The sequence below is a fragment of the Corvus hawaiiensis genome, chromosome 1, assembly GCF_020740725.1.
Source record: "Corvus hawaiiensis isolate bCorHaw1 chromosome 1, bCorHaw1.pri.cur, whole genome shotgun sequence".
Lineage (NCBI taxonomy): Eukaryota > Metazoa > Chordata > Aves > Passeriformes > Corvidae > Corvus > Corvus hawaiiensis.
Window position 1 is genome coordinate 26251492 of NC_063213.1, and position 21257 is coordinate 26272748.

A 21257-nucleotide genomic window follows, 5' to 3' on the forward strand; every position below is an offset into this window, starting at 1 on the left:
TTTTTTTTGTGTGTCTTTCATGAGGTTTAAGTACTTTTTGTGCCCATGAAAGTACTTACCTGACCAAAATTTCATCTAGATAACTTTTTGACAAACTATGTAGGGTGAATTGCCCAGATCTTTTCAGGTCCTTTGTGTAAGTACAGTGCAGTACAGTTTTGTAACTCTGTCTTTTTCATTGCAGTCTGTGTACTGTATGTATACAGGAAAAACTGGAGTTGAATAGAGTGCATCACAAACTTCCTGCCTGACACTGGGCAAGTCTCTTAGCCCACGAAGTTACATTTCTCACTTCTTCATGCAATAGATTGAGAAAATAGAACTCACAATTAGCTACATGTTTTTGCAAATAATGATTATAATAGGTGAAATTTGATGATATTTTTCCTTGTAGTTTATGAAAAGAATCATTGGATAGAAATAAGGGGCAAAATAGGGCTTATATAGTTAACTTATTTGTTCATTTGATTAAGAGCCAACCACCAGTAGATAGCATGCACCTGTTGTAGGCTAGTAAATTTATCTATAACTCCTGAAGTAGAGAATATTTAAGTTCTTTTAGTCACTGTGAACTTGAAATTATTTTTGTCCCTCTTTCTTGTACTTACCACTCTTTCTAGCAAAGCCCAGCCAAGAAAGTAATGCCATGTTGCATCAGAATCAAAAACCAGAATGGTGATTTTGACCCGAGTCTTGAATATTCTAAATGATGCCTTAATAATTGGGGCTATCAAAAATAAAGCATTGCTGCCACCTCTTTTGCCCTCTGCCATTTTGCTAACTATTCTAGAGCTCTTTTGTGATTCTGGGCAAGAAGGAAATTCCCAAGAATTTTTCCAAATGTTTTGTGACTAGACGTTCCTTTTATTCTTTTACCAGATTTTATTTATCTGCTATTGCTCACCAAATTTGATCCAAATGTTGAAATTTCTTTTGTTAAACATAAACTTCTTTTTAGGCAAGTAAAACTAGCTTGTTCATCCTAACACTGTGCAAAAGGTATAAAACAAGACAGAATAGATGTGAACTAGTTTAATCCAGGGTCTGTTGAAACATTAGGCATTGGGTCAAGACCTGATCAGAAAAATCCTCCTGATACAGAGTCTGTTAAGGTACAGAACAGAATTCCCTAAGAAAACACAGAATCCCTGTTTCTTTGGTTCTCTGAAACTAGACTGAACATAGAAAATTAAAGCAGGTTACCTGTATAAAAAGCAAATAAATGCTCTATTAAATGGAATTGATAATGAATTTTAAAATGTAATGTGAGTTCATTGCTTTAAATTAGTAATTTAGAGATTGTGCCTCTGGCAGGACAATAAAAAAAGTATTTTGATTTGTGTGTAAGTGCAGTGCTCCTCCTGGGTTTTGAAATAGATGCAGAGATGAAATGAGGCAGAAGTTCGCAGATTAGAAAAAGCTTTTTAATATTCTTTGCAGGCTGTTTTTAGAAACATCACAAGGAACAGAAAATCAGGCCCATTTGTGAAGAGAGGCAGTACAATCTATAAACGTGTAAGGCAAACAAAATTTTAAAGCTGATGATGCACAAATACCAAATTCCAGTCATCCAGTTTATACATATTGAAAGCACAACTTCATGCACACATCTGCTATTTCAAGCCCAGGAACACAGACATACAAGCTTGTACAGACTCATAGCAATTTAATAGTATTCTAAAGAAATCACAAGGTTAGTGCTAAAAAATTAAAGCTGCAGTGCTTTGATTATGAGATTTAGATCCCTATATGAGTGAATCTATGACAAAAACTCTCCTGTAATTTGAAACATTCTAGTTTTCACATTTGTTCATACAGAAGGGGGATAGAAAAGATAAAAAAAGGCCATAGATCTTTGTGTTGGTAGTATTTACCTTTGGTACCTTAAAAGGCTGGAATAAGGACTTGTGTTGTAGTTCCTGAGAGGGAAGTTTTACTTTCTGACTTCCTCACTACTCATAAATCAATATCCCCACTCTATGATTTAGTAGTTGTTGTATCTCAAAACTGAATGTCGAGTTTAATAGCTTACTTTTCTGCTCCTCATTTTTGCTTGGATTTCCTGAGAAAAAAACCCCATCAGAAAATGCTGACCTGTGCTTCTGCTTCTTTTAGATTCAGGTACCATGCTCTAGCTTTTACTGCCTCTAAAAGTGTTGTGAGAATACATGGGTAAAATGTAGATTTGATGTGGCTGCATGGCAATGTTAGATTGCAAGAGGACACTTTAACATATCCTTTAAGCACTTTTGTAAGAATGACAGTGTAGAGAAATCTACTGGAGGAAAACAAGATAAATTGGGGGAGTAGCTTAGAATTTAAAAGAAAACCCTTGGTGTCTTCCAGTTAAGCCATTCACTTTCTAAGGGTTATTATTCTGACAGATTTTAAGCTTTTCAACATGTTAGCTAGCGTGGTGATACCTTGGAATCTTCCTTTCAGTTGACTTCAAGAAAGAAAGCAATACCTTGTTTACTACTTTAATAAGTCTTTCAGATTCTCACTGCTAGAAAGCTCACCACTCAAAGCAACATCACCCATCAACAATGTCCATGAGGTGATGCTACCATTTCCACGAATTTGCCTTTACTTTTTTTACTTTTACATTTTTAATGTTTGTTGTTTTGGTTTTGGGTTTTTTTAATGTAGGAAATTTTCACTCAGTTGCTATATTTTGAGGCATAGCATATACAGGTATTTTCATAGATTGATATTCTTTTTCCCAAGCATACACAGACATGAATCAAGATCCTTCATTGATTGTGTTTAGAAGCTATAGATCTAAAATCTTATCTTACTCTTGGAATTTAATCTTGTACTGGGCACCAGTTACAATAAAATATAATCATATACTTCAATAACATAATTATCCATTACACTTGTATATCACATGTGACTATGTTATAAACTCTTCTACACTTGACAACCCAAGGAGGTTGTTTGGTGTTAATCTGTAGAGAGAGAAGGATTAGGTAATTATGGTGCATATAATTTATAAGTAGAGGTGATTCAGAAAATTCAGAAATATTTTTTTTGGATATAAATGTTTTTCTTTTTCCTTTTTTTTTTTTTAAACAAAATCTCGTGTAAGGAAAATTATTGTAATTGAAAACCAAGTTAATCCCTGATATCATACTGAATTTTTACCTGCTTGTCTTTGAACAGTATTAATGTGTAATTTCACTAATCTTTGATATCCAAGAAAAATAATTTAAAAGCCAGGAAAAAAAATTATTTATTTATAAACCAGATTTCAAATATTGGGTACACTCAGGGAATTTACATACCCTGATGATTTACTGTGAATTCACTGTTGATGTTAAATGCCTTAGTAAATTGTGGATAATTTTTAAACTCAGGATGAATGAATTAAACAAATGTTGTCTTATTTACAGTAAAACATGTCCTCAGTAAAGTTCTCTGCTATTTTTTGAAGACTCTATTTGGAGCTTTGCCATATGATTTTTTAAAACTTACTTTAAGTAGTCAACTAAAATGTTTTGTAAAATATGGAACCTAATATATGCAAAACAAAGCATTCCAATCCACAATACACTTTGTAATATACTGACTGATAATTACACAGAAATATTAAAAGGATCCATCTGTAGAGGCTCTTTAAAAAACCAAGAGACAAGATTGAAAGCTCAATCATAATTTAGTAAATCTGTGTCTTCTAGTGCTTAATGTCTTTACCAGAAGAGTTTTTAGTAGTTCAAGATTTAGTTTTATATTTGAATAATGTAACCATTACCAGAGCTTCTTCGGCCTCATTACCAGACCTCTTCTGGCCTGAAAGCCAGAATATGATATGGACAATGAAACCTACACTTCTTCATGGTTTTCTGCAATCTAAATTCAAAAGCTCTGACCGTGAACTTCCCCGTTTCCTACATTTGATGACAGCAAAGCAAGAAAGGTGGAGCCTAAGAGATGTTTTAATGAGGCTTCTACCCATCAGTAGCTTGCTGGAGTCAGCTCCAAGCAGTCACAACCAGCAGACCCAGCCCTCCACTAGACAGCTAAAGTGGTGAGGTGAGGCAGTTAGACTAGATGATACCTATAGGTCCCTTCCAACTCAATTATCCCGTTTTTTTCTATTCTGTTTTTAAAACCTCTTCATTTACATCTTCCTTAGATCTTCTGTCCCCCTGTGTGTCTACCCACCTCCCTCAAAACTTATTTTCTAGCAAGAAAGACCTTTTTATTTCATCAATTTAATTTTACCGTTCCCTTTCAGTCTAGCATTAGTATTATGGATCTGTTCCACAGGCCATATTAGATGGGCACCTGACAACAAGACAGCCTTTATGATGTTTCTGTTGTATATTTGTTCTCTGATGTACACTGGGAATGTCTCCCTGAATTATGGAAGGATCTATTCCAGGTTTTTTCATAGACAAAAAATGCATTATTCTCTCTCACAGTCACAGTGTGTCCAAGACCATCAGAGGTTAAGAAACTGGGTTTGTTTGGCAGATGTTTCTTGTTATTCTGCCAATTAAGTCAACAATAGGTATTCATAATCCTGGGGAGACTTGGAGGTCATAGAAATTACAGGGCAGGCAGAATAGCTCATGCACAAATAGCTAAAAAAGAAAGCGATCTTTTGGGGATTCCCACCCACCCCTTTCATTCTGCTTGTCCTAGGGGTGGTCATCAGTCAGTGACATTGTGCATTGGCTTCAACCCTTGGTTCTGGCTGAAGTGTTCAAGGTCCTGAATGGCACGATCTCTGTTTTATTCTTTCAAGGGATATATTCTTCTACACTCGGCTTCAGTGCTTTGTCTAAGTATTTAAATGTTCTTCTCAGCAACTAGTTTAAAATAAGTTGTTGGAATACTTGTTAAGAGAGAATGGGCAGCCGCCACGGAATAGATAGCAGTTATTGTGAGGCACCATGTAGTGTAGAGCAGTCATCTCTTACTTTACCAGTATAGAGAAACTCATTAGATTCTTATTTTCTAGTCTTCTCAAAAGTTTATCCTTGCCAAACAAGACATGGAGCTGGTGGAGAGAAGCACCGACCTTAAGAGGAAAAACGGATATGGAGAAGTCACCAGAGAGCTAGTTTGTGTGCTTTGTGGCTGGGATGTTAATGGCAATTGAATGATCTCTGCAGGTAATTTAATAGAGTATACTGGACTTTTCAGATGTGGGGCACTCTCTGCCCGCCTTATGCAGTAAAGAACAGTGTGATACAACAGTCAGTCAGGTGAGACTAACAAGAATAAAGCATTACTGAAAGACAAAGCAAGAGCTTTAAAGAGAGAAAAGAAGCAGCCATGAGGCAATGAACAGTCATGAGATTTCAAGTCCACTAACAAAGCTGAATTCCCATATAAAAAATCCTTACTTAAGCATAAAAGTACTAATACATAGTGAATAAAGCATTGGCTGGGGAGTGTAATGATGAGAAAAGTGTAATAAAACATTTATACTATCACTTATGGTGAAAAGAGAAGTGAAGGAGACAGAGTTGGTACAAATAATACCTAAAATATTGTAGCAGCAGCTAATTAAAGTGTTTGATATACTGTGACCCTAGAAGGAATGTGACTGTGTTTTTATCTGAACCCAAGAAACAGAAGGGCCAATATATGCCTGTCTCACAGTCACATAATCTGGCATCCACATGTACTTTTGGAGATATAAAAGATTATTTAATGAGAGACAGAAACATATATGGGGCAAATGATTCCAGCATATAGGAGATGATGCTGAAAGAAACAGAGAAATTTCTTCAAATGGCAAGGGCAGCTGAAGTGTCTAGCAAAATTACCAAAACAGTGTTATCAGTGCAGAACAGGGACAAATTAAAGGAAATTGGGAATCAGGATAAAGACAGACTGGATGGGAATGAAAGTGTTGTGTCGCACGGCATGTATTGAGTGAAACAATATGCAAGACACTAAAACCCTGTCTGGTTCCCAGCAAAAACATGTAAAAAAGTAGAGAGCATAACAAGACTTTCTGTCCAGTGTGTTGTGGCTCAGGAAATAGAGAAAGCGGTAAGATGTATGGAGGACATAGAGATTACAGTTAAAAGAAAGGTGTCCTCTGGTTGTCTTCCATAAGTCCAGATAAATCTGTTGCACAGAAGGATACAGAAGAACAATGTCAGCCTGTTTATTTTCAGAACTGTTCTTTCAGGTCTTAATCAGTTGACTCCAATTGGATAGTGAAGCCATCAGCAGCCTAATCCTACCAAGATGGTTAGTGACAACTTTAATCTGGAGAATTAGAATTCATGATGCAGGTATTTGAAGCCAAAGAGCAAATGCAGCCTGTGGAGAAGAAGTTTGACAATCAAGAGATGTTACATACACAAGGTATTAATTTCCTGAGCATGGTAGAGGAGAGAGTGTTCTCTGTGTGCGTTCTCCTTTTCAGAAAATGTAAGATCATACTTTAGGGAAGGAGACACACAAAAATGAAGTGGAAGTCAGAAATCAGCCTCAATACAGTGAGATGACTAAAATTCAGTTTTTCATAATGGCAGAGTAATAACAAATAGTTGATAACTCTACAAGAAATGACATTATTATGTCTATTGAATCTTTCAGAGAATGACTCAGATGCCTAATTGTTCCTGAGGAAAATTTGGAATAAACTGAGGATCTTCATTTAGCCAAACCTCAGAACATATTGTATATATGTATGTCAGCACTAATAGACAATAAATAGATTGTATAAACTATCATCGGTTTAACACCTCTGTTTGTCAGGCTAAGACTTTTACCACTCTGTGATTTGAGCCATGTGACAACAGCGTCTACACCTTTTCGAAGATAATGGCCTGGTGTAAATGCTTTTGACCTGCACCCAACTTCTAAGGTGTTGCAATGTAAAATGAAGCTGGGAAGGATTCCCAGACATGTGGCTTGAAGCTGATGACAGAACTATTAAAAGTTAATGGTCTGACAAAAGAGACAGTCAATGTCACTATGTAATAAGCAAAATATGAAGTTGAATGTAGACATGTAGAACTTGAGTAAAACTATGTTTTCTCTGTTAGTTGACATCTGGAGAGATGTCAGCAAGACCCTGGAAAAGTCAGTGCAATTAGGAAAGCACTCAAAATGAAAGCAGTCCAATGTCTATTAGACGTGGTGATTTTTTTCTGGAATTACCCAAGGTACTTAAAACAATGAGGAGATACTGCTCCTAAGATTCTATAGGGTAGCTAAAACAAAATTATTTTGTTCTGAAGAAGGTTAGGAGCAGTGCTAATGCACACCAAGCAGCCCAGAACATTTACTTAAAGACAGGAAATAAAAGGAAACAGAGCCGTGCTTTCTGAAATGCAGTTCCCTTAATTCACCTTTCAGCACTAGCTCAAAATCTGCTATACGGAACTCGGAAAAAACTGTGGGTTTGTACTGGGGTTTTTTCTTTGCAAAATTTTAGCAGTATAATATGAAAATAAGGTACTTCCCAAGAAAATCCCTGTATATGGTAGATGCACTTGACAGGACATGCTGTCCAGAATACTAGACATGATTTTATAAGACAAAAACTGCATCTCCAGTGGTGGGCTTCACACAGACCCCTGAAGAGTAGGCAGTAGTAAATCAGCTTTTGTACCAACCATGGCAGACTGAAGGGCCACTTACCACAGGAAGTTACCCTGTTTTAGTCTGTGAGAGATGAACTGTACATGCAAAATACTTTTTTTTGAAGGAGACCTAACAGCAGTCCTAGAAGACTTAGAAGGTGCCTACAGTGTGCCTGAAATATACTTCAGACCTACTGATATAGATCTGAATGAAATGTCAACCAAGAATGTGTGCCCAAATAGGAGCAAAGAAATAGCAATCTGAGGTGCTCCGACTTCTGACTGATTAGAGGAGATTGCAAAGCTTCATGAAATATCAGCCCTGGTAAAAATCCAAAGAAGAAAACAAAGAAAAATAAAAGAATAAAACCAATAGACAAGTTTTCTGCTGCAGCTGCTGTAAGGCTTGTTGGAGGACATGTGAACAAAGACGGTAACAGGAGCTAGGGCATATCTGAAAGCATATTTTGCAAAGTCTGAAGTACCAGAGTGTCTGAAAACTTAAGATGCCTAGCAGTAGACTTCAAACTTAGCACAAAATATGTCACGTTATCCTGGATGCTCAAAGGGCAACAGGAGAGTCAATCTGGCAATGAAGAGCTTGTAAACAAGAACAGTACTGGTGAGTTCTCACTTTGCATTGTTCAGTTTTCACATTCCTACCTCTCTTTCCCTTCCTTCTACCTTCTCCCTTTCTAATTTTTACCTTGACACAGATAAACCAAGTCTTCCTTGCAAAAAAGGAAACAATATACAGTGAAATGAACTAGTAAAAAATCAGTAAAAAAGTCGATGATTTGATACCATCATGTAGATGAACAGGTCTGGTTCAGCCATCAAAAATCCACTTGCAGCAGTAATAGAAACTAAGGGCTGATGTTACTAGCAGAGGGAAATCTGAAGATAGTACCCACACAAAATCAAAATCCAAATAAAAGTAAATAAGCATTATAAAGGGAAGTAAAAAAAAGAAGTTAGTATAAACTTGATGCCAACAGAAGCTCAAAATCTCATTTCTTTCAAAAATTGTTACAGTTTGCTTGAAGGAAAAGTAAAATAAAATTACATATGGCCATGGCAATGGCAGTATTGAGTTAGACTCTTGATTCATTGAGTTTCAGCAGAACTGTTCTGCAGGCTATTCTGAAGGTGTTCTGTGGTCAGAACTGGTGACTGTACAGCTGTAGCTGCATGAGAATGCAGCACTGGTGTAGGTGTTCCCACCATTCCATTACAGTGTACCTGTAAGCTGTTTATAGAGTCTTACATAACACTGCGAAAAAAATCTTTAAAAACACTGCAGATTTGTTTCTGCTTATCCCCTGTACCGTTTGCAACATCAGGATAAAACCCAAAAAGTGAAAAACATTGCTCCCTTTTGATGTCAAATCCTGGGGTTGAGAGAGGAGATGCAGCCTTCCAGGAAGGTGTCTGACCTGGCAGGTTTGTTCTGTTGCTCCTCAGTGCTCTGAGAAAGTGTGTGGTATGTGCTCTAGACAGGTTAAGTAAAGTTTTGTGTTCTGAACCTCACTCTGGAGAAAGAAGCATTTCATTAGGCAGCTGCCTGGAAACAACTCAATATGGAAAAGTGAGAAAGCTTGAGAGATTTTAGAGTCTCTGAGTACATAATTTCTTGCTGTTTCACACAGTTACACTTATGCAGAAATAAACTTTCCTGAAATTTCAGGCTACATTTTAACTTGCATATGTTTCTTGGAATGACAACTTTACCATGGCTAAAATCCTTCTCCCAGAGAAGAGAAACCATCCTTGCAAACCTTGCTAGAGAGTGGTTTAGTCACAGTCATCTCAGGACTGAAACTCCTTGTTGAACAAAGGCCTCGAAGTGTCATGGCTGTTAGTCCACTCTGGATTTAATAGTAGTTTTGGATACCTTTGGATATGTCATGGAGAATTTTTACTCTAGATCTGTCTGCCAGTGTGTGGGTTCAGCCCCAGAAGTGAGTTTGCACAGCACTCTCCTGCACTCAGGGTGATTTCCTCAGCTCTCCAGACCCTTTGCTGCCTTGTCAAATGGTAGGTAATGCAACATCTCACTAACAGCACCACAGCTGTACACTGACAAGAAGAGTGACATCAGACCTCTTGGGAGGCTGTTGGTGTGTATTCTTTTCCTATGCAACTTCACAAGACTTGTGGGACCTTTTATCTTCATCTGTACTTTATGTAGACTGCTTGTGTATTCATATTGTGTTAGACGTTGTATTTGGATATGAATGTTTAACTACATATATAACATATTGTTAGATGTGAAGAAATTGGCAGATGATACACAAAGTATGTGCAGATTAAATTATATTTAAAATATTCTGAAAATTGGAATAAAAAAAAAATTGAACTAGTCAAGCAGTCTGCAAGGGAGTGTGGGAAAACTATTGTTTGGGACTTGGAAGAATAGACTGGACAAAGCATTAACAATCAAATTTTTTTAAAAAAGGAATAACAATTGGAAGTAATTTTCAGTGGTGGGAGAGCGGAACATAAATGATTTCTTAGACTTTTTTTTTTAAACTTTATTATCTTAAATAATTTCTTTGAAAGGTTTTCTCCCTGCTCTAATGTAATGAATTCCATAGCAATGATGATTAAGTATTTAGGGGCTTTTACCGAGGATTCTTTAGAAGAGATGATGAATGATTATTGGCTACAGTTGCTGATTGACACAATAATCCATGCCAAGGGATTCCTCTCTAGTTTTGAAACTATATTTTAAAAAGAAAAGAGAATTGATTTTTTAGATAACACAGTGATGTTGAGATTAATTGAAGCATAATGGAGACTCATGCCTCTCATTTTTTCTTAAGTAATGGTATAATTCTTGTCTTTATGTGTTTGCTTCTTGTAATTTGTGATAAAAAAGATGTGCAATTTTACCTTACAACCTATGACAGTAACTTTAAGTTGGAGCTTCAGTATGCCAAAAAAGAGGAAGCTACAGAAATAGTACTATAGATAGTTTGAATGTGTTTATTTTTCTTAAAAAGGAGAAAATGCACAAATAGAACAGGTTTGCCCAGCTACCTTTTCTATAGAATCACTAATTTTCACCCTGAAGAGGTCAGGCAGATTTATGGAATAAAACAGGGCCTCAAGCCATGTAACATGATTGTGAGCTAGTCAACCACTCATTTGTGCCAAGTAAATTTTGGAAATGATTCTCCTTTGCTGACAGTACCCTCATTACCGATTGTGTAGAGTAATTTATCAGGCATTTCTTAAAATAAACCGTTCATTTATGCTAATAGGACTTGGCAGGGAGGAAAAACTGGCAGGACTTGAAGTTCCTAGTGTTTTCTTTTTTCAAACAAAAACTGCAAAGTCCTTAGTATTTTGAGCAACCGTTATCACAGCCATGCATATAGTTTATTAAAGTGACAACTAATTGCATAATAAATTTTCACAATGGGAGAAAATTATTCCTATGTTAAGTTTACAAAAGCAAATAGTTTGGTAGTATTGTAAAAGCACAGTCATTAGTTTCATACTTGTACATTCCTTATTGGCTAAGCTTCTGTTATTAATGAATCACTTACCATCTTTTCCATGACTCATCTATTCTCAGTGCAGTACCTCATCTTGAAATCTCTCTTTGTTCCTTATCCCTCATGTATTTTCTGTTTGGTAGCTCCCTCCAAGGAGATGTTTTCTTTCTGCTTTGTAGTGGGGCTTTGAGCCTGCAAACAGCCACACACATCAGTAACTCCTGAAGTGAGTAGTCTCACTGAACCTATGGGACTGGTCAATAGGTACAGTTAATAATTTCTACGTGTTTGTAGGACCCTACTGCAGCTACTGTACAGTTTAGCTGCTAATCTTTGCAGCTGAACTAACTTATATTTAGTTCAATACATTTCACATTCATTTGTCTTCTAAAAATAAATACATGAGTTCCTGAAAAAGCCATCCTTCCTAGCCCACAAGAAAACATCCAAAGCTCAAAATAAGAAAAAAGCATGCACTGAAACACACAAATAAGGTCCGCAACAACACTGATAAAATGACAGCTGTAGCAAATTGTGACTCACCAAAAAACAATGCTTTAATCCAATGCCTGCTGAAATGTAAGGGGAAGTCTTCTGTTAACTTCACTAGTGGTTAGATCTGGTCCTCATTTAATAAGACAAAGCTAGATGCATCTCCAATTGTACATAAATTATGTGATAAGGGTTTTTATTGTGTGTTCAGTTTCTCAGCAAATGGCAAAATCCGTTTCATCGTCGAGTAAAACTAAACAGTGATGTGGTTTTTGTTATTGCCTTTTAATGAAAGTAAATAAATATGGAAGTGAGTAAATGCAATTAGTGCAGAATATACTGTGCTTCTTATAACTACAAATTAAGCATGACACATTGACCCCATATTTTGATCATGCCTCAGACTTTAACTGCAGATGCCAGAAACTGAGACTGTTTTTTCAAAGACAAACAACTTAAACCAGCCAAGAGCACCTTAAATTGGAGACTAAATCCTAGATGTTTTTTTAATAATCAGACTTTCATGGAAGCTGTGTGATGATACAACTTAGATTATGGCTTTAAACTTTTACTGTCTCATGCTATTGTACTTTGTGGTTTGCAGAACTGAAGGGATCCATATTTAGTAAAATGAAGAACAAAGGTTCTCTAACATTTTGCAAGTCTTCAGCTTTTTAGACTTCAAACTTAAAATACAAAGGTCATTCCACAAACCCTTACTGTACCTGGCCATTTCTTCTACATGTCTATTACTCACCATCATAATTAGAAAGTCCTTGCAATGGGTCTAAATGTTTCTGCTGATGTTTTCCACTTCTGTCTGCATTCTTTTCATATTGTTTCCTGCCATTAATGCAATAAAAATGTCAACCACAAATACCAGATTCCTAATGGAAAAGCAAAACAAACTAAAACCACAGCCAGCACCACAGCTGAGAAATATTATTTTTCCTTCATATTCCAAATTTTTACTAGGCAAACAATTAATTGAGGTTGCATATAACAATATGGATTGTTAACTAAGTTACATACATTGTTCATACATGGAAATCAGAATTACTGACACTCTCTGTAACGGTTACAGAGTGGTTCCATGCATACATTTGGGTTGTCTGATCAGAGGAAGATGGTATCTTGTTTAAATGAGAGGACCATAATTGGTACTTTTGGCTTCTCCTGCTCTTGGAAAAACACCATAATATTTAGTTCAAGGTATAATGGGGCAAGCATTACTTCTTTAATGTACTGCAATGCATAGATGTTTAATGAATTTATACTTTTAATTTGCTATGAGTTCCTAAAAGGTAGAAGGCTCAGAAGAGAAGATCTAAGTATCTATTGTTAATGCAAAATAGATGGTTCTTGTAATGTGTCCGCTTATTTGTACAATGCAATAAGTAGCCTCTCTGATTATTTTTGGTCATTACTTAAACCCTTCAAAGTTTCTGGCTTTTCTTAAATACAATTAGATGAAACCTTTCTGTTTAATTTATTGATGTGAAATTGGTGAGGAAGTTAACATAGAAATCGGAATTCTGTATAGAACAAATTAGTGGTGGTAGTGAAGTTCCTAATCTATTTACTATAACATACATGTTTGGAGAACAGATCCCCATATGTGCTGTTCCCTCAGCATACATAAAATAAAATGAAAAAGTGGCCTCTTCCCCATGAAGTCTGTAATCTCAAATGAATGATCATGAAGAAATGTTGAAACAGTACAAGTCAGCATGCAGGAAAAGGTTGCAGCTGTTATGAACATTTTAGTTCCTCACTGAAGATTAGTTTTTTGAGAAACTCTTGAGTTGCTTCTGGTATTGAAGGTAAAAGGTACAGGAGAGATTACCTCATGGGTGATTTGACGATATATTTTTCTCCCATAAAACTATCTCCTAAAGAACAGTGTGAAGTGCAAAAGAGCATGTTGTCTGCTAGGAGTTTAACATAAACCTTGGATTATGCAGAAAACCTGAGCATTTTCTATCTATTTATTTCACCTTTCATTTTAATACATGTATTTTGATATCTCTTGCCATATTTTTGAGACTCTACTGCTGCCCAGTTCAGTAGTGTATGTTCCGTCTGCAAACTCTTTGGATTAAGGGTAGTTTTCTCCAATTGTCTGCACACTTCTTGGTTCAGCTGTGCCTCTGTCTAGTTTAAAAACAATAGCAATAACTCAAAATAAGTATGTACTCTGAAGATGCCTTCAAATGTTCCATTTTTTTAATGAGAAAGTGATGGAAAATGGCAGGAGGTTTAGAATACAATGGATCCACTATGCTTCCCTTATTTAACTTTTCTTCTTCCTGAACCCCTTGGTGGTGATTCTGGAAGCATTGCAGCATAGGAATAGACCGCTACTGGAGAGTAGCCCTGTTTGTTCATTAGAAGGGCTCCACTGCCTGTGGGGAAGCTTTGCAGAGACATGCTATGCAGTGGCTGGATTTCACCCAATGTAAGTGTCAGGTCAAAATGCAGGATTTTAAAAACAATTATAATTGTACAAACAGGTAGCTGAAATATCTCTCTGCCTTGTGCTCTCTGAGAAGAGCTATATGTGCAGGACCAACATGAGGAATGGTCTTTTGCCTAGTCCTAGCTGCCAGCTCCTCTCCACATGCCTCTGTACTGTCATTGCAGTCACTGAGACTGCAAAGGTACTTGGTGCACACAGTAGGACAGAAGTGAGACTGTAGAGGAAAATTTCAGAGTTACAGATTTACCTTTTTCCCACCAATCCCTCGTAAAAAAAAAAAACAACAACAACAAACAAACCAAAACAGAACAAAAACACCCCAAAACCTGCGAAGATGCTTTCTCAAGAGTCTGCTTAACAAGTTTTTGCACAGTGGTGTATAATTTGACATCACATGATTAAAAAAAATTAAGTGCCACTGAACGCTGTTTTAAAAGGCCCTGCATAGGCATTCCAACTACAGCAATACTTCAGTAGTTCCATCTGGATTCAGTCTCAGCACATCAGCAATAGCACTGAAACTTATTAACACTCGTGAAATTCCGTGTTCAAGACCTTTCATTTGAAAATATAAATGCAATGCCAAGCAAAGTAAAACTTGAAAAGGTTATCCTTTATCTTCTTAAACTAATGGCAAAAAAATCCAAATCTAATTTAGTTTGTATGAATGTATCATATTTTTTGGCCTCCCTAGAAAATGACTGTTCCTCATTTTTCTCCAGCTGTAAATAACATGACTTAAATAGCTCAGTGAAGCAGCTCTATTATTTACTGGTCAAAAACCATTACAAATGATTGAAGGGTTTTTATGAAAGAGGTGGCTGAGAATTGTTCTTCCAATTGAAATTTTAATGCTTGCGGCATATTGCAGGGTCAATGTATATCCATAGGCAGAGAGAAAATCTGAAAAAATATCATTTTTTAAGGGTTATGTGTTTCTGTTTTCTCTGGTTTGCAAGTATTTAGTATATATAAAACACGTGAGTTTTTAATAAGTGATTTTTGCATGCCATGGTTGAGGTGCTTCTAAGAAGTGTATTGATGTTTAGACGTTGCTTACTGGCCTGATTAAAACCAAGTCTGTTGGAGCAGGCCTAAACCATACAATGAAGGATGAGACAGGGACACCAAGGAGGTCTTCAGAATCACAGAGTTTGCTGCTAACAAGATGCTTCACCCACTCTGATTTCCCCCATGCAAAAGGTAAAGGACTGCAGGCCATAAGCCTTCTGAGATTCAATATACCAGCTTTGCGTGACACCTTGAAAAACCTTAAGCCATATTTCACATTTTCCCGCAGTGAAAGCAGGAAGAGCCTTATGAGAGATTTGATTGAAAAAATCAATTTGAAGCCTAGTCAGTTAATCTCATACATTGCAGGTTGTTGTGGTTTAGGAATGGTGCTTTAGTACTCCCACTAAAACCATGCTCTCTCCTTCCAATTTGAGGCACAAAAGGTAAAGACCACAGGTTGAGATTTAGAACAATTTTACTGGAAACAATGAGGTAAGAAAATGAACACTAACAGCAACAATAATAATGGCAGAGGGTATAAGAAAAGAAATTATTCACATATAAAAACCCCCCAATAATAGACAATACCAGACCGCTCCCTCTGCCACATTCTCTGACCTGGAAGGAACCCCTTCTCCCTGGAATATAGTCCCTTTCTCCTGCCCCTGGCAATGGCCTGAGGTGGTACAGAATAACCTCCAGGTCCTAGCCATGCCCTCTCCAGGCTACTGCAAAAATTAATTCTGTCCTGGCCAGAACCAGGACACAGATAGAACTGAATCTTATTAAAATGATGTAACACCATTTAAAAAATCTTTTATGTGAAAGACAAGTTCAGTACAGAGCAATACAGAAGACAACATTGATGGAGGCTACTTGTGATATTCCTACTATATTTTGGTCAGATTTATCATTTCCTTGTGTCAGATACTGAGTTTACCACTCTCATTCCCTCATCAGATGAAGGTGTTCAAATACCAGGTTTACCTCTGCATGTTCTTTAATCTTATTTGCTCAAGTGAATCATGAACACCCTACTTAACTAGGGGCCTATTACCAAGATGGACTGCCAGGAGATAAATACTGAAATTGTTCATACTGGATGTTCCCCATCCCAAAATCCTGCTGAACAGAGCAGGCTAAGTGCTGAATTCAGACCAGGTTGCTTGGGGTTTTGTCTGTTGAGCCTTGAAAACCTTGAGGATGGAGATTCCACAGTCCCATCTGAAAACTTTTGTGAAACCTGCTTTCTGGAGGCAGTTCATGTTGGAGCAGTAGGGAATAAATCCCTTGTTCTCTTTTAGTTATAGAATTGCCAAGTGTTATCTGACACAATAGTATTGAAAAAAATAAGAGATCTAGCATTATTTAAAACTTTACAGTATCACCTTAAAATGATTATGTTCTAAATGTTTATATGAGTACTGTAGAACAGTAACACATGCACATGCTCTTCCAGCTGGACTGTAAAATTTATGAACTTCACACTTCTGGCACCATTGGTATCACTGTAAGGACAATACTTTTTCAAGAACAGTATTTGTATTGTGGTAATTTGTGGTTCTATTATTAGAAGGGCAAGAAGACATGGAGTTTGTTTGGGGTTTTTTTTGAAACAGTACAAGCTTTTATTTTAACTTCATCTTTTTGTTTTTAGGCAAATAAGATCATACATACATACATACGATTTTTAAATGTTCCTAAAAGATATATATATTTTTCTGTATGCAGCTTTATCTTTAAGACAAATTCATTGCTAAAAGAACTTCTTGGACTACTGCAGAAGTTGAGAATGTATCTTGAAGTTGCTTTCCTTTTCTTTCTGTGTGAAGCTTAAGCCCATGCAGTTGACTTTTTTCAGACACAATCCATTCAAATTAGTTTTTTTCTTTTTGCTGTCTTTTGTCAAATCAGTTGGCCTCTACTACACCGTCCCTTAGCTCAGTTATTTCATTCCTGTTCCTAACTGCATTATTCACCGAGCCAACCACAGTTGGCTGAGCACATTATGAAAAATTCTTGTGATCATAAGAACTTCCTCAACTGCAGGTAATGACTCTGATTCATATCTCCTATCTTCTTGCTCCAGTATTTTTTCTGAATCTCAATGGTAAGCATCTCAGTTATATTTTCATAACTTTTAACATCAAACTCTCCTCTCCTCCTTCTGCTCTCTCTCATATTTTGGGCCCTAAATACTTCACTCCTTTTATTTTTTTTTTGTTTGCTCCATAGCTGTGTACTCTCTCCCCTTTTTGTGATTCCTTCCTCTATTTTATCTTCTTCTTCATAATTTTTCTAATCTGTAGCTCTTCCAAGATCAATTTTACAAATGGTTCATGCATACTCAAGAACTGGAGTTCTCAGTCTATGGCAGATGGAAGGTCTGCGTCTTGTCTTGTCTCTGACAATGACCAAAATTTTGGCTACCTTGTCAGAAAAAAAAAATAAAAAAAACCCCAAACAACCCCGAAGTTTTCTTTTCTGATTATTTCTGTCATCAGTTAAGTTCAAGGCTCCTTCAACACATCTTCAGAGCAACTACCTGAAGCTCCTCTTTTTGGTCCCCGTCTTTTTTTTCAGGAAAAAGCATCACAGAATCCTTGATGGTTAAACTTTGGGTTGCACTCTGTTCTTTCCAGAAGTATCAGAGGCTGCCCCTCCAGAAATGCATCATTCCTTGAGTTGAGGTATGGACCCTTGATGGTGTCAGGATTTTTTGTCCCTGCGATAACATATGACTTTTAGGTTTATGTTTTGGGAGCAAATATAAATGAAGAAGGTCCTCTTAGAAATAACATGAATTGAATTAAACGCCCCCTTTTAAAGGGCTGCAAACTCAAATTCTGCCCTTATGATGCACTATTGCATTTTTTTTTCTCTGAGTGACCCAGCTGGAGTTGTGCCTTTTCCTCACTACTTTGCCAAGGAACCTTTGTGCTGAATCACTGACTATTTCTACTGTGATTGGCTTGGACTTCTAGGGTGAGGATTTTACTGAATATGTCTCCTTTTTTTGCCCACTAATTGTTTTCTATGCCTCATGGGGCATTATCTTCAGTTTTCAGTGCTTCTGTAATATTTAATTTGGAGTTGGATGTGTAACAAAATGAAAATTATTTCACTTTGATTGATTCCTTAAATGTTGCTTGTCAATTTAAGAAATGTTGAGCAGTTTTTCTTCTTGCTGAAGAGGGAGTTTTAGACTATCTTAAGACTTCCTGAAGGTAACCGTCAAAAAAAACCTCAACCATTCTTTTACAGTTATTCCAGCCAAGATTTGTGTTTATCCCTTTATTGGTCCTTTCAGAATAAACAAGAAATAATGGAGTAGTTGTGCTTACAATGCCCTATTCCCCACTTCCCAGGCAAATCAAGGGTGTCTCTCAGCAGCAGAAGGATAAGGTAGAGTCGCGACTAGAGCCATTATATGGGGTAGCAGGAAGATGATACAAACTAGTGTGCTTTTTCCTGAAGAGCTGTATTTCAGACTGCTCTTTCTGTAGCAAAAAATCAGTTTTTTAGCAGATGGATCAATGCTATATTATACTTTGATTTCCGTTGTGTTGGCATTGTTTCCACAACATTACTTGACATCACATCGCTGTAGGCCTATGTGTGTGCCAACTAAAATTACAGAAGCCAAAGGATGGGGTCAGAGGCAGAGGTGCAGGCCTAGCTGCAGAAGACAAGCACGTAAGCATGGTTGTTCTCTGAATAGGGCAACACATTCTGTTACAGATGGAGTGGTGGGCATCACCCACATTTTGGAGAGGACTAGGAACAGGAAATATTAGGAGCCTATGTGACCTCACTGGCTCATCAACACTGAAAAATCAATCTATGCATGATTTCTAGCAACAAAAAAAAAGTCAAATCTTGTAGAGAGATAGAAGCATAAAAAGTTGCACTGAAATGCTTTCTGTGAGAGGGTTAGAAAGACTCCCTTGGTTGTCGGTCCCATCAGGTTTGGCTTCAGTTCTCTCACCAGTTGTACTGCCTTTAAAGTGTAGAACACCTCCTTCTTAGTCAAGTTTTACCTGTTTCCTTAGGAGTGTATCTTGTGAAAATATATCTGAGAACATCCAATTGTTTCAAAGTGTATTTCCTTGAAAAGAACTCACATAGGTAAAAAACCCAAAACAAACAAAAAGTCTTGTCTGATAAAGGAAATCCTTCACTATTCATAAAATATTTGGGTTATTTGGGAAAAGAGGAAATTGCTAAGGATTAGGTTTACCGCACATGAGCATGTCTCAGAAGTGCTACTCTGTAAAGCTTGTCAAGAAAAAAAAGCAAATAAATCCCAGTAGGCTTCCAGAGTTTTGCATCCTGTCATTTATTACATTTGTCAGTAAAAGCAGCAAGGATTATGGAAGTAGATTTATTAATTTTATGAAACCCTGGCACGAAGGATTGGTGGCCCTCTGATAGAAAATTAAGTGGAACTATTTTGTGAAAGAAAAACATTGTGTACTTGTAGTGAAAAGTTATTATCGCAGCAAACCTGTTGCAAATAAATCGCTCTAGCAAATCCCTTGGAAGTGACTTGCCTTAAAGTCTATGGGATTATGTTTTATGTCTCCTTGTGTAAAGGAAGATCCTTGGTTTCAATGGGTGTTCAAATTCCTGGGGTCGGTATACAGAATTAAAACAGCTAATCATAACCAGTTTGGAAAAGTTTCCTGTTGCTGTTTTAGCCTTTGTTATTAATGCCTTAAAGGCACACTGCTAAAATGAAGGTTCATTTTCTTTACTTTCAGTATCTCATCCTTTGTACAAGGGTGTCCTTTGGAAGACTTCGTAATATTTGATCCTTTCCAGAATCTGTCATCTGTATGTTGAGAGGAAACTGAGACAAGGACAGTGAGAGGTGTTAATTGAAACATGATGATTAGACCATTTTCATGTATGACAAAAATATGGCCATTGAGATCTGAATTGCTAAAAGCCTTTTCTCAAAGTTATTAAATAATATCCATCTAAAAGCAGTTGTAAGCTACTTGCATAAAATCACTCAAGGACTCCGTTCTAGTCTAGACAGCTGGTAGTAGGCAGGTTCCTGACTAGATACCTGCATCAAAAAGATAGCAGTTTCACTTGTCTCTAAATAATTTGGCACTTTCCATCAGTATTGGTAATAAAGATCTGTTTTTTCTTAGAACTGGTTCTCCACAGGAGAAGGCTAATGCCTGGGCATGAATGCTGAAAGCAATCTTGCTTTTCTCTTTGAAATAAGGAAGGAAGTGTCCATTCTGGTATTGCAGTATGCCCTTAGTAATCACAGCAGTCTATTTCATTTTTGTCACAAGTAGTTAATTACTTTTACTCATACAAAATTTAAAAATAAGTTTGGCTTTTCATTTGTACCAATGTTAACCTTTTTTTGCACAAACTTAATTGGAAAATACAGCTCCATTTTGCCTAAGATACTTTAATGCATCTATTATCATTGCATCAAAGCAATGGATAAAATCATAAACCTCATCTTGGGAACCACTTAAGAACAGTTATCCCCATTTCACAGGGACAAAGAGCAATTTCCCTAAGGTCACAATAAATGAGTTTCTTGTCCTTGAACAGCTACTCATCACTGAGCCATTCTTTCCTCACTGCAGAGGAGGAATGACATGTTAAAGGCTCTGGTCTATTGCTGCCTCTTCTCCTTCTTCTTCATGGCTGATCTCTAAGAGTCTGTTCTCTGCAACCCAGGGACATTCACAGCTTACAGATGCAGCTGGCTGAACAACCCCATTCTCTGTTGATCTGCACTCTCATTGTTCCTTGCTCTCACCTGCCCTAGTTTCTTTCGGAACAAAAAGAGGATATACCAGTGCAAATAAGACAATGGCATGCCTAGGCAGACAGTGGACAGTATGGAGATTAGAGCTAAGTGGGACATACACCTTGGAGGGAAGGTGCTCACTAAGTATAAAGTTCTAAAGCCTGTTGCAGCCAGGCAGATTGGCACAGATCATAGAAAAAGTTTATTGTGGTTCTAAGGAAAGTTTATTGGTCATAGTGCTTACAATGCTGTAGCTGCTCTAAAAACTTCCCCTCTCCATGCAAGTGTTACTGAGATCTTCACAATAACTGAAGAGTTAAGTCAGCAAATAGCATCATCACTCATTGCAGCTGAAAAGGACAGGTCATTTAAGCACATGCTGAAATGGTTTGCTGGATCACAACCACACAGAGTAACTACTTTAT

General features: G+C 37.0%; 1 protein-coding gene across 2 annotated transcripts in view; it reads left to right on the forward strand.

Annotated features, from left to right (window-relative positions):
• Positions 1-21257, forward strand: part of SUGCT (succinyl-CoA:glutarate-CoA transferase) — a 348860-nt gene that overhangs the window by 305904 nt on the left and 21699 nt on the right. The window contains exon 14 of one of the 2 annotated variants that reach the window (XM_048297381.1): positions 4970-5097. The exons of the other annotated variant lie outside the window; for it this stretch is intronic. Within the exon in view, the coding sequence (XP_048153338.1) occupies positions 4970-5034 (65 nt within the window). The 3' untranslated portion in view covers positions 5035-5097. Of the gene's footprint in view, positions 1-4969; positions 5098-21257 lie in introns of those variants that run through there. 2 annotated transcript variants of the gene reach the window in all.